Source organism: Gorilla gorilla, chromosome 10 (assembly GCF_029281585.2).
Source record: "Gorilla gorilla gorilla isolate KB3781 chromosome 10, NHGRI_mGorGor1-v2.1_pri, whole genome shotgun sequence".
Taxonomy (NCBI): Eukaryota; Metazoa; Chordata; class Mammalia; order Primates; family Hominidae; genus Gorilla; species Gorilla gorilla.
In genome coordinates, this window is record NC_073234.2 from 56,002,570 (window position 1) to 56,016,409 (window position 13,840).

Genomic DNA, 13,840 nt, shown 5'->3' on the forward strand with positions numbered 1-13,840 from the left:
AAAATAAAATAGTAAACCAACAAAAAATAAGACATAAATGTAGGGCTCCAATACAAGTTCTCAGGATGGTGGTGAAAACGAATCCCTCACTCGGCTAAGGTCTAAAGACCAACCTGGGCAGGGTGAAGGAGATCAGAAGGCTGTGGGAGGAATCTCCCCCAAAGGATGAATTTGACAGGATTCCATGCATGGCTGATTACACTGAGAGGAGATTTACAATTGGGTAAAAGTGTGAGGTTGAATTATTCATAACTATATGAAAAACTAATAATATCAGTATCTGCTGTACAGTCTCCAGAGGAAAAGTAATCAAACTATATTATATAGTTCATCTGTGGAAAGTATTACATAGTTATAATAAAGTAAACATTGCATACTGATCTTACCAAAATTATAACACAATTACAATTGAGGGAATGGGGTTGGGAAAGTTTGTGAGAGAAGGGAAGGGGACTGGAGTAGGTGAAAAAGAGCTAAATACTTCTGCATCAATAGATAATGCCTAAAACTGAAAAATAGATAAATTATAATTTAATTATGTTAACCAGAGATATAGAGGTAATTACTAAAAGAATCAGCTACAGTTAAAAATCCTGGCCTCTGGGGAACAGCGAACAGAAAAGGAGATGCAGCTGGTTTTCATAACAAAACCTGCAACATTATTTAATTTTTGAGTTATGTAAACATTCTAACTAATTATGTAAAACTTTGACTAAAATAAAAACTTTTCATTTCCCCCCCAATTAAAAAAGGCGGGGAGCTCATGGCATGAACACATATAAATGTAAGAATCACTGTTCTGGCACCTACTATATGCCAGGCACGTGCTAGATGCAGAAGATAAAACAGAAAATGTCCCTTTTTAGGAAGCTTATATTCCACAATAAAAACTAAATATAAGTACTTTTAAAATAACTGACTCTGCTTGGAGATATGAAGGAAATAAACAAGTTGATATAGCAGAGATTAAGAGATGGAAGTATTTCGGGTAGGGTGGGTCAGAGGAGCCTCCCTGAGGGGTGATATTTGAGACATGAAGTATGAGGAGTTGGCTATGCAGGGCTAAAAAAAAGAGCATGCAAGGAAAAAGAAAAAGCAAGACCATAGTTCTGAAGCAGAAAGTATCTTGGTGTGCTCAAAGATACGATCAAAGATCGGTATGACTGCAGGGCGGTGAAGACATGAGAGGCTGGGGAACAAGTGAGGTAAACACTGACAGGTAAACAACGGGATGGCACCACAGCATCACAGAGCATACTTCTGTGGCAGGAGTGGAAACGACAGACCCAGTCATTAGACTAATGTTGAAGTCCAGGTGACGTACCTGGCCTAAGATGATAGTAGTGGAGACAGAGAAGATACTCAAAATCATTTTGAAGGTAGAAGTACTGGGGGGAGAGGAAGGACAATAGAAGAGAAACCAAGGATGATATACAGGTTTCTGACTTTGTAAATTGGAAGGAGGGTGGTACCATTTACTGAGATGGTGAAGACACAGAGCGCAGAGGCAGGAGGGGGTAGATGGGACATGGAAGCAAATCAAGAGTTCCTCCCTGAACATGAGACATCCATCCAGGAGTGCTGTCAAGGAGGGAGGAGGGTACGGCGTCTAGAACTCAGAAGAGCTCAGTGTTGGAGATATATACCTTGGAAAGTCAGCAAATTAATGGTATTTAAAGCCCCTGAAATAGATGAGCATGTAGACAGAAGATGTATGGCTTAAACCATAGCATGAAGAATTCTCAACATTCCCAGGAGGCCAAGTAATGAAGGAAATGCCAGTAAAGGATCAAGAAATGGCCAGTAGGGAAGGGGGAAGGCCAAGTTAGAAGGTAATTTCAAGAAGGTAATAGAAAACTGCTTAAAGCCACTCAGAGATCCAGTAAGATAGAAACGTATCCATTGGAAGCAGCAACACACAGATCTTGAATGACTCTGCCAAAATCAATTTCAGAAGAGTGATGGGAAAAGACACCATACGTAACATTGAAAAATAAGCCCTCTCCCTCTCCCCCTCCCCCTCCCCACGGTCTCCCTCTCCCTCTCTTTCCACGGTCTCCCTCTGGTGCCGAGCCGGGGCTGGACTGTGCTGCTGCCATCTCGGCTCACTGCAGCCTCCCTGCCTGATTCTCCTGCCTCAGCCTGCCGAGTGCCTGTGATTGCTGGCGCGCGCCGCCACGCCTGACTGGTTTTCGTGTTTTTTTGGTGGAGACGGGGTTTTGCTGTGTTGGCCGGGCTGGTCTCCGGCTCCTGGCCGCGAGTGGTCCACCAGCCTCGGCCTCCAGGGGTGCAGAGATTGCGGACGGAGTCTGGTTCACTCAGTGCTCAATGGCGCCCAGGCTGGAGTGCAGTGGCATGATCTCGGCTGGCTACAACCTCCACCTCCCAGCCGCCTGCCTTGGCCTCCCAAAGTGCCGAGAGTGCAGCCTCTGCCCGGCCACCACCCCGTCTGGGAAGTGAGGAGCGTCTCTGCCTGGCCGCCCATCGTCTGGGACGTGAGGAGCCCCTCTGCCTGGCTGCCCAGTCTGGAAAGTGAGGAGCGTCTCTGCCCGGCCGCCATCCCATCTAGGAAGTGAGGAGCGCCTCTTCCCGGGCGCCATCCCATCTAGGAAGTGAGGAGCGTCTCTGCCTGGCCGCCCATCATCTGAGATGTGGGGAGCACCTCTGCCCCGCCGCCCCGTCTGGGATGTGAGGAGCGCCTCTGCCGGGCCGCGACCCCGTCTGGGAGGTGAGGAGCGTCTCTGCCCCGCTGCCCCGTCTGAGAAGTGAGGAGACCCTCCGCCCGGCAACCGCCCCGTCTGAGAAGTGAGGAGCCCCTCCGCCCGGCAGCCGCCCCGTCCGAGAAGTGAGGAGCCCCTCCGCCCGGCAGCCACCCTGTCTGGGAAGTGAGGAGCGTCTCCGCCCCGCAGCCACCCCGTCCGGGAGGGAGGTAGGGGTCAGCCCCTCGCCCGGCCAGCCGCCCCGTCCGGGAGGGAGGTGGGGGGGGGTCAGCCCCTCGCCCAGCCAGCCGCCCCGTCCAGGAGGGAGGTGGGGGGGTCAGCCCCCCGCCCAGCCAGCCGCCCCATCCGGGAGGGAGGTGGGGGGGGGTCAGCCCCCCGCCCGGCCAGCCGCCCCGTCCGGGAGGAGAGGGGCGCCTCTGCCCGGCCGCCCCTACTGGGAAGTGAGGAGCCCCTCTACCCGGCCACCACCCCGTCTGGGAGGTGTACCCAGCAGCTCATTGAGAACGGGCCATGATGACAATGGCGGTTTTGTGGAATAGAAGGGGGGGAAAGGTGGGGAAAAGATTGAGAAATCGGATGGTTGCCATGTCTGTGTAGAAAGAAGTAGACATGGGAGACTTCATTTTGTTCTGTACTAAGAAAAATTCTTTTGCCTTGGGATCCTGTTGATCTGTGACCTTACCCCCAACCCTGTGCTCTCTGAAGCATGTGCTGTGTCCACTCAGGGTTAAATGGATTAAGGGCGGTGCAAGATGTGCTTTGTTGGACAAATGCTTGAAGGCAGCATGCTCATTAAGAGTCATCACCAGTCCCTAATCTCAAGTACCCAGGGACACAAACACCGCGGAGGGCCGCAGGGTCCTCTGCCTAGGGAAACCAGAGACCTTTGTTCACTTGTTTGTCTGCTGACCTTCCCTCCACTATTGTCCTATGACCCTGCCAAATCCCCCTCTGCGAGAAACACCCAAGAATGATCAATTAAAAAAAAAAAAAAAAGAAAAATAAATGAGTAATGAAGAAGCTGTAGTACATGTAGGCAACATTTTAGAAGTTTTGCTTTAAAAGGAGACAGACAGGCTGGGCATGGTGGCTCATGCCTGTAATCCCAGCACTTTGGGAGGTCGAGGCGTGTGGATCATGAGGTCAGGAGTTCGAGACCAGCCTGGCCAATGTGGTGAAACCCCATCTCTACTAAAAATACAAAAATTAGCCAGGTGTGGGGGCGGGTGCCTGTAATCCCAGCTACTTGGGAGGCTGAGGCAGGGAATTGCTTGAACCCAGGAGTCAGAGGTTGCAGTGAGCCGAGATGGCGCCACTGCACTTCAGCCTGGGCGACAGAGCAAGATTCCATCTCAAAAAATAAACATAAAAAAATAAATAAAAGGAGACAGAGAAACAGGGTAAGAGATGGAGATGGATCTAAGGGTCTAGAGAAAGGTGTTTGATTCTTTAGTATTTTTAACACAGGGATTCCAGAGCATTAATTTACTAACTCCTTCAGTCGTACAACTTATCGAGCACCAGGATCAATGTCCTTACAGAGCTTACAATCTACTGGGATAGAGACAACAAACAAATATACATATACTAATTTCAGTTGGAGATAAATGTTTTGAAGACAAAGCAGGTTAAGAGGATACAGAGTAACAGTGACATTTTAGATAGATAAGTCAGGGGTGACAGCTCTGAGTAGGTGACATTCAAGTGAGAACTGAAGGAAGTGCAGTAGCAAGCATCCTAGATGAGAAAGGAGTTGGGAGGTGAGAGAGGGTGGAGAGGATGATGAGGACAGTGGCCAGGCAAGGAGTGACATGTCAAGGGACAGGTGTGGCTAGAGCACAGTTAAGAGACACGCAGAGCAGGAAGAGAAGAGGATGGAGAGGTAGCAGAGGCCTTACAGTACATGGCCAAGAGTTTGAATTTTATACTGTTTGTAGAGAAGCCACTACAGACAGTATAAAGGTGTAAAAGAGAAGGATCACTGTGACTGTTCTATGAACTCAGACCAAGAGGTGCATGAATGGTGGCAGGAAGTGACTACAGGAGTCCTTGCAAAACTTAGTAGTGGCCTGGGCTCAGATTTAGGTGTGGGCGCAGAGGATGTTGGGTGCTTGAATTTAAGAATACGAGGTGTCACAGAAAGGCAGGAATCAAGGATGACTTCAGCTTTGGGACCTGAGTGACTAGGTGGTATCACTGCATAGGTTAAAACAATGGAGGAAGTATAGACTCACGAAACAAATCAAGAATTTGGTTTTGGAAATGTTAAGTTCAACTCATCTACTAAACAACTAAGTGAAGAAGTAAAGCCGACAGCTGTAAAGCAAGGGAGAGACAGGGAGTGGACCTAAGTATGTGGAAGTCATCCACATACAGATGGCATTCAGGGCCTTGCAAATGAATGAGATCACCTAAGGAGTGGAGACGGGGAAGAGGGTCAGGGCACTAAGCCCTGGGTGCTCCAAAGTTTAGGGGCCAGAAGAAGAGAAGGATCCAGCAGGAGAGATTGGGAAAGAACAAGTGAGCAGTGAGCAGAATCAAGATAAAGTAGCATCATGAAGCCAAGTAAAAAAAGAACTTCAGGAAGCAGGGAGTGGTCAGTTGTGCCCCGTGCTGCTGAGATAAGCATGAGCTCCAAGAGAAAGTTCTGGGAGGCTCTGTGACTCATGATGAATGAACAATCCTCTGTGGTAACATTCCTTACCCATAAGTGTATTCAGACCACTTAGTAACCCTCAGTTCATTTAGAACACTATGCCTCTGTTTCCAAGGAAGCCTCACCCCATAGCAAGCCTCCTGCAGGATTCTCCCAGGAAGCAACAGAAGAGATCCCTGTGCCCGTGAAATAGAAATGGCTCTAATGGGGAGGCGGAAATAGGAAGCAGACCAAGGCTCACAGCAAAGAACCCAATTTGTTGGGGCAGAACAGAACCATTCTACAAATTCCTACATTTTTCTAACTCACAGCATGTGAGAAGAAAATCAACAGCAATCAAGTTTTATCATTCCCATTTTACCAATGAGGAAACTAAGGCACAAAGAGGTTAAGTGACTTGCCCAAAATCACACAGCTAGTAGGTAGGAAAGCCAAGATTCTCAAACCTAGGAATCAAAGGAAAAGAGCAAATTATCAACTATTTTGCTTGGCTGCCTTCCCCAAATCAAATGTGTAGTTTCTGGGAGTCAGATCACAAAATTCTATCTGACACTATATGACTTTTGATCAAAATTGGCCATCCTTTCTTCCATTTTAAAATATTTAATTGACAAAGATTGAATATCTTCAAGGTGTACAATGTGATTTGATATACACTGTGTAACAATTACCACAATCAAATTAACACACCCCATCACCATTCATACTGTACATTAGATCTCCAGAACTTAGTCATCTTTAACTTAAACTCTGCACCCTTTGACCAACATGTCTCATTTCCCCCAGCCCCCCGGCAATCACTGTTCTATTCTCTGGTTTTATGACTGTTTTAGATTTCACATGTAAGTGAGGTCAAACAGTATTTGTCTTTCTGTGTCTGGCTTATTTCACTTAGCATAACATCTCCCAGGTTCATCCATGTTGTCACAAATGGCAGGATTTCCTTCTTTTTTAAGGCTGAATAACATTCCACTGTATATATGGACCAAAATTTCTTTATCCATCCATCCATCAATGGATACTTAGGTTGTTTCCATATCTTGACTATTGTGAATTATGCTGCAATGAACACAAAAGTGTGAATGTCTCTTCAAGATACTAAGATCATTCCCTTTGGGTATATACTCAGAAGTGGGACTGCAGGATCATGTGGTAGTTCTATTTTTGATTTTTGTTTTTAGAATCTTCATACTGTTTTTCATAATGGTTATGCAATTTATATTCCCAATGGTTTACAAGGATTCCCTTTTTTCCATACCACTGCCAACACTTTTTCTCATCAACTTATTTGTGTTTATTAAGAACTCTAAGGGAAGCTAAAGCCAGCTCTCTTCCACCAGCATGGTAAATGCTCATAGTTAATAATGTCTCTTCTGGAGAATTCTCTCTTCTTATGACATGAGAGGCCATATTCAGTGTAAAAACACAAGGACATCAGACATACTTGGATTTAAATTTTGGCTCCTCTCTCTAGTGAACAGGTAAATGTAAAAATCTGGTCAGAATAAATTCTAATTTGCAGGGTAGTTATAAAAGTTTGATGACAGGACATAGATGAAAACACTGAAAATGCAGTCTTACATATTTAAAAAACCCTTTTTTCTCTCCTGACCCTTCTCTTCAATTCCAGAATGCACTGCTGAGCCTCTGAAGTTAGTGTGATAGAAGTTGGTTACTCATTAGTAGTTTTTGTTAAATTTTTCACCTACATAGCAGCAAAAAAAAGAAAAGAAAAAAAAACCCAAAAAGGTGGTTCTTCAAATCTTCATGTTTTATCTTCACAAAAAATTTGCATCTTTAAACAATAAAAGTTATTTAATATAAAAACGTTTTATATTTACCTCCAACTAAATTGATTTACTTTATCTTGAAAGTTTCAAGAATATTTGTTTTAGGAAGATTTTCCATGATATATGGTGACTTTACTTCCACACTGCCACATTACCATTTGCTCTCCAATATGAAGGCTCTTAAAAATAATGCATGAAAGTATGAAGACTTAGGATTTCAAAGAGGTTCTTCACATTTCAATTATTATTCTGTCCTGTTTGCACCATCTTAACATCTTGGGGTCTACTCTACAACGAGGCCCAGTTTGCAGTTTTAGTTCCAAAAAATTTTAACTATGTATTTTCCACCCAAGAAAATTATTACTTTTCAGCATCTCAGCAGTGAGCTTCCTGGCCACTTGTAGGCTAAGCAGATACTAGCTGTGATCTTTCTTTTAGAGAAAAGTCTCTGGTACAGCTACAAGGGTAAATGTAAATAGTGCAAATCTGAAAATATTTTTCCAGTAAAAATAGAACATTGGCCAAGGATGATCCTAAGTACACTGCAATGACAGAAGATAGAGTTTTTAAAAATCATTTGAAAAGACAAAACATATTAATCCAAAGAAGCCAAAGGATTTAATTCAGCTATACTAACAGAATGTGGCTGCTTTAAAATATTATAGATTGGTGCAAAAGTAATTGTACTTTTTGCTATTAAAAGTAATGACAATTACTTTTACTTTTGCACCAAAAAATCAGTCCTTAAAATGTATTTTTATAAAATAGCATCATTTACTTTTGCACCAAATAATAATTCAGTCCTTAAAATGTGTATTTATAAAATAGCATCATTTACTTCAGACAACTTTTTGTTGTTAGGTAATGCCACAATACTCCCTTTTGTTATGCCATACACATTTGTATGTTATTCGAAGGTCCCTGGATGTTGTACATAGCTTGAGTAACATGTAAGGTCACTGAAATCTTGTTTTCATTATTTTGTCATCAAAATATCCTTGCCAAACATTTTTTGCTAAAACTCTCTCTCCTGGAAGGCAGGGTGGGAAGTCCTTCTTGCTTTTAAGATCCTGGCCCATAGTACAGTGAGCCATAGACAGGTAAGAAATAACTTTTGCGGCCGGGCATGGTGGCCCACACCTGTAATCCCCACACTTTGGGAGGCCGAGGTGGGTGGATCACTTGAGGTCAGGAGTTCAAGACCAGCCAGGTCAACATAGCAAAACCCTGTCTCTACTAAAAATACAAAAATTAGCTGGGTGTGGTGGCATGCACCTGTAATTCCAGCTACTTGGGAAGCAGAGGTTGCAGTGAGCTGAGATTGCACCACTGCACTCCAGCATGGGTGACGGAGTGAGACTGTCTCAAAAAAAAAAATAACTTTTGCTTTCTGAAGTTCTTTTCTGAAGCATGCATATAGGAATGGATTATTTTCAGCAATCCATGTGGACTGAGGAATAAAAAGTTACAGAACTTCAATTCAACAAATATTATCTGAAACCCCACTACTGTTATAGAAATAACAGGAAAGACAGGCCTGTTCTCCCGGAACTGACAGTCGGAGGGGAAAAGGAAGGAACGATGCTGTTCAAATACAAAGGAAGGGGATCTTACCCAGGCTGGATGGGAGGTGAGTATGAGGAGTCAGAAAAGGCCTCCTGGAGGCAGGAACATCACCTGAAGGATGAGGAGGCATCAATAAATACAATAGGCCAATATAAGGGATGGTGTTAGGCAGCAGACAGAGCAGGAGGCAGCATCAGACCTGCCTCTGTAACAACAAGGACCTGACCTCGTACAAGCCATTTGACCATTTTTGCTCTCATTTTCCTTATCTGTAACATGGGATGGCTAAGATGTCAGTTAACCTTAACTCTTGCTGTGCATCAAAATCACCTGAGCACCTTCTAAAAAGAATGGCTCCTTCCTCTGAAAGGTCGTTTCAGGTGGTGGGACATCAGTGCTTCTTTCATGAGCTCTCCAGATGATGCTAATCTGCAGCCAGGGCTGAGAACCACTGGATGAGATGAGCTCTCAGGGCCCTGACATCTTAGGTCTGTGGTTCACTACCCCTAGTGCACAATAACATCTTCTGGGAGCTTTTAGAAATCCCAGTGGAGGCTGCATTCCAGATAATTAAACCAGATCTCTGGAGGTGGCCTCAGGCATCAGTAATTTCAAAGTTCCCAGAATGATGCCAAGCTACAACCAAGGTTGACAACCACTGTTCTAGGCCCTCTTAATACTTCAGTTCCCTACTACGGTCAATGAAGGATGGGAAAATTAAAAAGAAAACTACATTGAATTAACAAGAAAACTAAATGCCAAAGGCCACCGAAGGATCTTAAACGGGACTGTACCACACATGGATGTGTGCATCAACCAGTGGGAAATGCCCAATCCAAAATGCTCTCAGGTCTAAATTTAAGATTCAATGGAATACTTCTATAAAATGGCTCCACGGTGTGTTCTCTGCAATACTTAGTTAGAAATTGATTTGCATGGTTGACTGTAATATGAACATTACATTCCCTACCCCCGAGGTTACTTAAATCCACTTATTAGGCAATGGTGAACTAAACAAACAGTAATTAGAAACACTCCAGACTACCTTTTAAATCTGTTGCTAAATTATGTTTTTCCTGCACCAAAGCCCATACACACAGCATGTCCACAAGCATCACAAAACCAAAGCCTCAGAAATATTTACACTAATAAGGGCATAAGCTACCTCTGGGCCTTCACACTGGATTCTGCAGGGAAGTAAGGGCTGCCTTAGAAGAAGACTATTCATTACTGTTATTTCTCACATCTGGGTAAATAAAGCACTGCCCCCATGTGGTTAGAAATCCCAGGTGAAAATGAACTCTCCAGGGGTCTGGAAATGAAGAATACCTCTGATAGACTGTCTCATTTCCTGAAATGAGTCAGAAATGAAAGTAATTCCTCAGAAAAGAACATCTGCACTATGGCACAGCTTATAAAATAATGCCAGATGATACCTGTGGCTAAGAAGCTGGCCCCAGAGAAGAAGGGAGGGCCTGGGAACAGCACCAGAGCCTCTGCATTGCACTTAATCTCAGGGCTGCCGCTGTTAGCTTGGAGGGTCTGCAAATCCAATGAGCGGCCAGGCGTCCTGGTCTCCACCATAAATCTTGATTAGCAGTAAGACTGCTCACATTCCATTAGAGAGCTGGCCCCTTGCCAATGGGTGGAAGCAGCCAGAAAGGATGCATGTGCTGCCCTGAGCACGGAAATAGCAATTCTTACAAGAAAAATTGTTTTCCTTAACTAAAAATAGTCTATGCCCATTAATGATCCAGACAGACCTTTCTTCCTGGGGAGGACTATGACCTAATGTTGCCAAGGAAAGCCCTTTCCCTTCCTATTATGCAGGAAGAAGAGGTATTGGCATGTGGTCAGGTACTGGAGGACAGGAAAGAATGAAATGCCTTTCACAACAACTCTTGTAAAGACCAATAAACAGGAAGGTGAAAAACAAAGATGGTTTTCACCAAGATCAGAGGCCAGTTATTCTTCTTAGGTAGCTCTTCATTATTTTTTTCATCCTGGTTAAGTATGTATGTATGTATTTTATTTATTTATTTATTTAATTTTTGAGACAGGGTCTCACTCTGTCACCCAGACTGGAAGTGCAGTGGTGCAATTTCAGCTCACTGCAACCTCCACCTACCAGGTCCAAGCAATTCTCCTGCCTCAGGCTCTCGAGTAGCTGGGATTACAGGCATGTACCACCACACCTGGCTAATTTTTGTATTTTTGTAGAGATGGGGTTTCACCATGTTGGCCAGGCTGGTCTTGGAATCCTAACCTCAAGTGATCTGCCTGCCTTGGCCTCCCAAAGTGCTGGGATTACAGGCATGAGCCACTGTGCCCAGACCTGGGTTTGTAAAAGGAATCCAGCACTACTGTTTGTAATGGAGTGGTGGGGGAACTGGAAACAATCTACACGCCTGTTAATAGGTGATTAGGTAAATTATAGTACATACACAATGGAATACTATGTAGTTATTTAAAAGCCTAATCTGTGTGCAGATATAGAGATATCTGTACTCTCTATGACACATTAATACATTAAAAAATGCACCTGGCCTTTTTAAACATTTGTGTAAATGTTTTTAAAGAAGTTTCCTAAAATAGGAGATGGTTGGGAGAGAGAGTTATTTTTCTTTTATACCCTTCAATACAGTTTTGACTTATCTTTTCATATACCTGTACCCTTCCCCTTTTAATAATAGGCACTAAATAAGTGGAGGGCTATTTCTGGTTTCTTCTTTATGCTAGCCTCTTCATACATAATTTACAACAAGTAAGTGCTATTTTTTTTGAGATGGGAGTCTTGCTCTGTTGCCCAGACTGGAGCACACTGGCATGTTCTCAGCTCACTGTAACCTCCACCTCCCTGGTTCAAGCGATTCTCCTGCCTCAGCCTCCCGAGTAGCTGGGATTGCAGGCGCCCGCCACCATGCCTGGCTAATTTTTATATTTTTAGTAGAGACGGGGTTTCACCACATTGGCCAGGCTGGTCTCAAACTCCTGACCCTCAAGTGATCCACCTGCCTCGGCCTCCCAAAGTGCTGGGATTATAGGCGTGAGCCACCATGCCTGGCTAGTAAGTGCTATTTTAAATAGATGTTATGGAATCGTAACTCCCCAAAAATCAGATGTCGAAGCCCTAACCCAAAGTACCTCAAAATGTGACTGGATTTGGAAAAGACAGGGTCTTTAAAGAGGTGATTAAGTTGAAAATGAGAGTGTGAGAGTGTGCCCTAATCCAATCAGACTGGTGTCCTTAAAAGAGGAAGAAATTTGGACACAGAAAGATACCAGAGTGCATGCCCGCAGAGGAAAGACCATGTGAGGACACAGAAAAGGTGGTCGTTGGCAAGCCTCAGGAGAAACCAAATGTATTGACACCTTGACCTTGGACTTCCTAGCCTCCAGAACTGTGAGAAAATAAGTGTCTGTTGTTTAACAACCCAGTCTAAAGTATTCTGTCATGGCAGCCCCAGCAAACTAATATAACAGATAAATAGATGGATGATTCAATTCAAATAGCACAACATGGATACAGTCACCCACAAGAGTCTTCAACAGGTGAAAAGCCCACTATGTCCACCGTGATGCTGATGGCCTCATCTGCTTTGTGAAGAAACAAGAGTTACTGACTAAATCATGTTCACCCTGTTAAGTGGCTCAAGCTGGGACCTGAATGGGTTTCCCACTTCGTCATTTTTAACAAACCCCATAACTCAAAGAACTAGAGCCATATTATACACACACACACACACACACACACACACACACACACACTTGTTTTTTGAGACAAGGTCTTGTTCTGTCACCCAGGCTGGAGGGCAGTGGCACAATCTTGGCTCACGGCAACCTCCACTTCCTGGGATCAAGCAATCCTCCTGCCTCAGCCTTTCAAGTAGCTCGAACTACAAGTGCATGCTACCATGCTCAGCTAATTTTTTTAACGTTTTTGTAGAGATGAGGTCTCACTATATTACCAGGCTAAGCCTCATATATTTTATTAGTGACTTTTAAAAGCTTGGCTTATAGTCAAAAGGCTGATAACTAAGAAAAGGGAAAGTGTCACAGTAATATTAATTCAATTTTTTAAAAAAATACTTGGCACCAATGTTTAAAACAAGTATGGAAAAACAAATGATATGCCATATTTATGTGCCAACCTAATCTTTTATACTTTAATACATACGGTCTCAGACCACAATGCAATATATTTTTAAAAGTATGGTAATCCAGGGCTAAAATTTCTTTATAAAATCTTATAGATTTTTACAAATTTATTAATATTTTTAAAAACTGGAGTTTAGAGATCAATGACATAGAACCACAGACTTTGCCTATAGAATCTTTAAGCTATAAAGGCTTAACCTATAAACCTATAGTCTTTAACTTGCAAAGATTTGTAAGTGGGTTAAGATGCAGACACCTGAAAAGATCACAACCCAAAGATAAATATGTGGTACAGGCAGTTCAGGCTACAGACATTCAGAGGAAGTTGGAATCACTTTTGCCTTGAATGGCCAGGGGAAGTTTCACCAAGGATATAGGGTCTAAGCCAATCTGGGATTAGAAATAAAAGCTAAGGAGAAGTGATTTATGTTCAGGTCTGCCTTATCCTTGAGTATATTGTTCTGAAGGCAAGAACTGTGTCCCTAAGATCCTAACAGTGCCTGGCAAATAGTAGGCATCTGCCAGCTGGGGCAGGGAAACAGGTGAACACACAGCATGCTCATGTTAGGGTAGGTCTATACTGCAGGATTTTTGTAAGGAAGTTGCAGGACATAAGATTTAGGAGCCAACCTGTAGGTACACTGAGGTTTGCGCTTTATCCCTACACAGTGTAGAGTGTACGAAGGTGTTTCTGAAGGAGAAAAGCACATGATGGGGCCAGCAGTGATGTGCAGAATGGACTGGAGGTGGTAGAGAAATGACAAGAATCGGGAAGGTTAACTGGATGATCAGCTGGGTAAAGTCTCAGCTTCCTAATCTGTAAAATAGGCATCATACTACCTCTGTTCATAGGGCTGCTGTGAATATTAAATGGAATAAGGATGGTAAGGTACATAACACGAGGTCTGACAGTAAGCACTCAAGACATAACTGCTACCATTATCATTTAT

General features: G+C 43.6%; 1 protein-coding gene across 3 annotated transcripts in view; it reads right to left on the bottom strand.

The window, feature by feature from the left end:
* The window catches only part of ANO6 (anoctamin 6), a 218,413-nt gene that overhangs the window by 155,308 nt on the left and 49,265 nt on the right, over nucleotides 1–13,840 (bottom strand). Inside the window, exon 2 of one of the 3 annotated variants that reach the window (XM_031000831.3) lies at nucleotides 8,781–8,843. The exons of the other annotated variants lie outside the window; for them this stretch is intronic. Coding sequence (XP_030856691.1) covers nucleotides 8,781–8,843 — 63 coding nt within the window. The remainder of the gene's footprint in view (nucleotides 1–8,780; nucleotides 8,844–13,840) is intronic. 3 annotated transcript variants of the gene reach the window in all.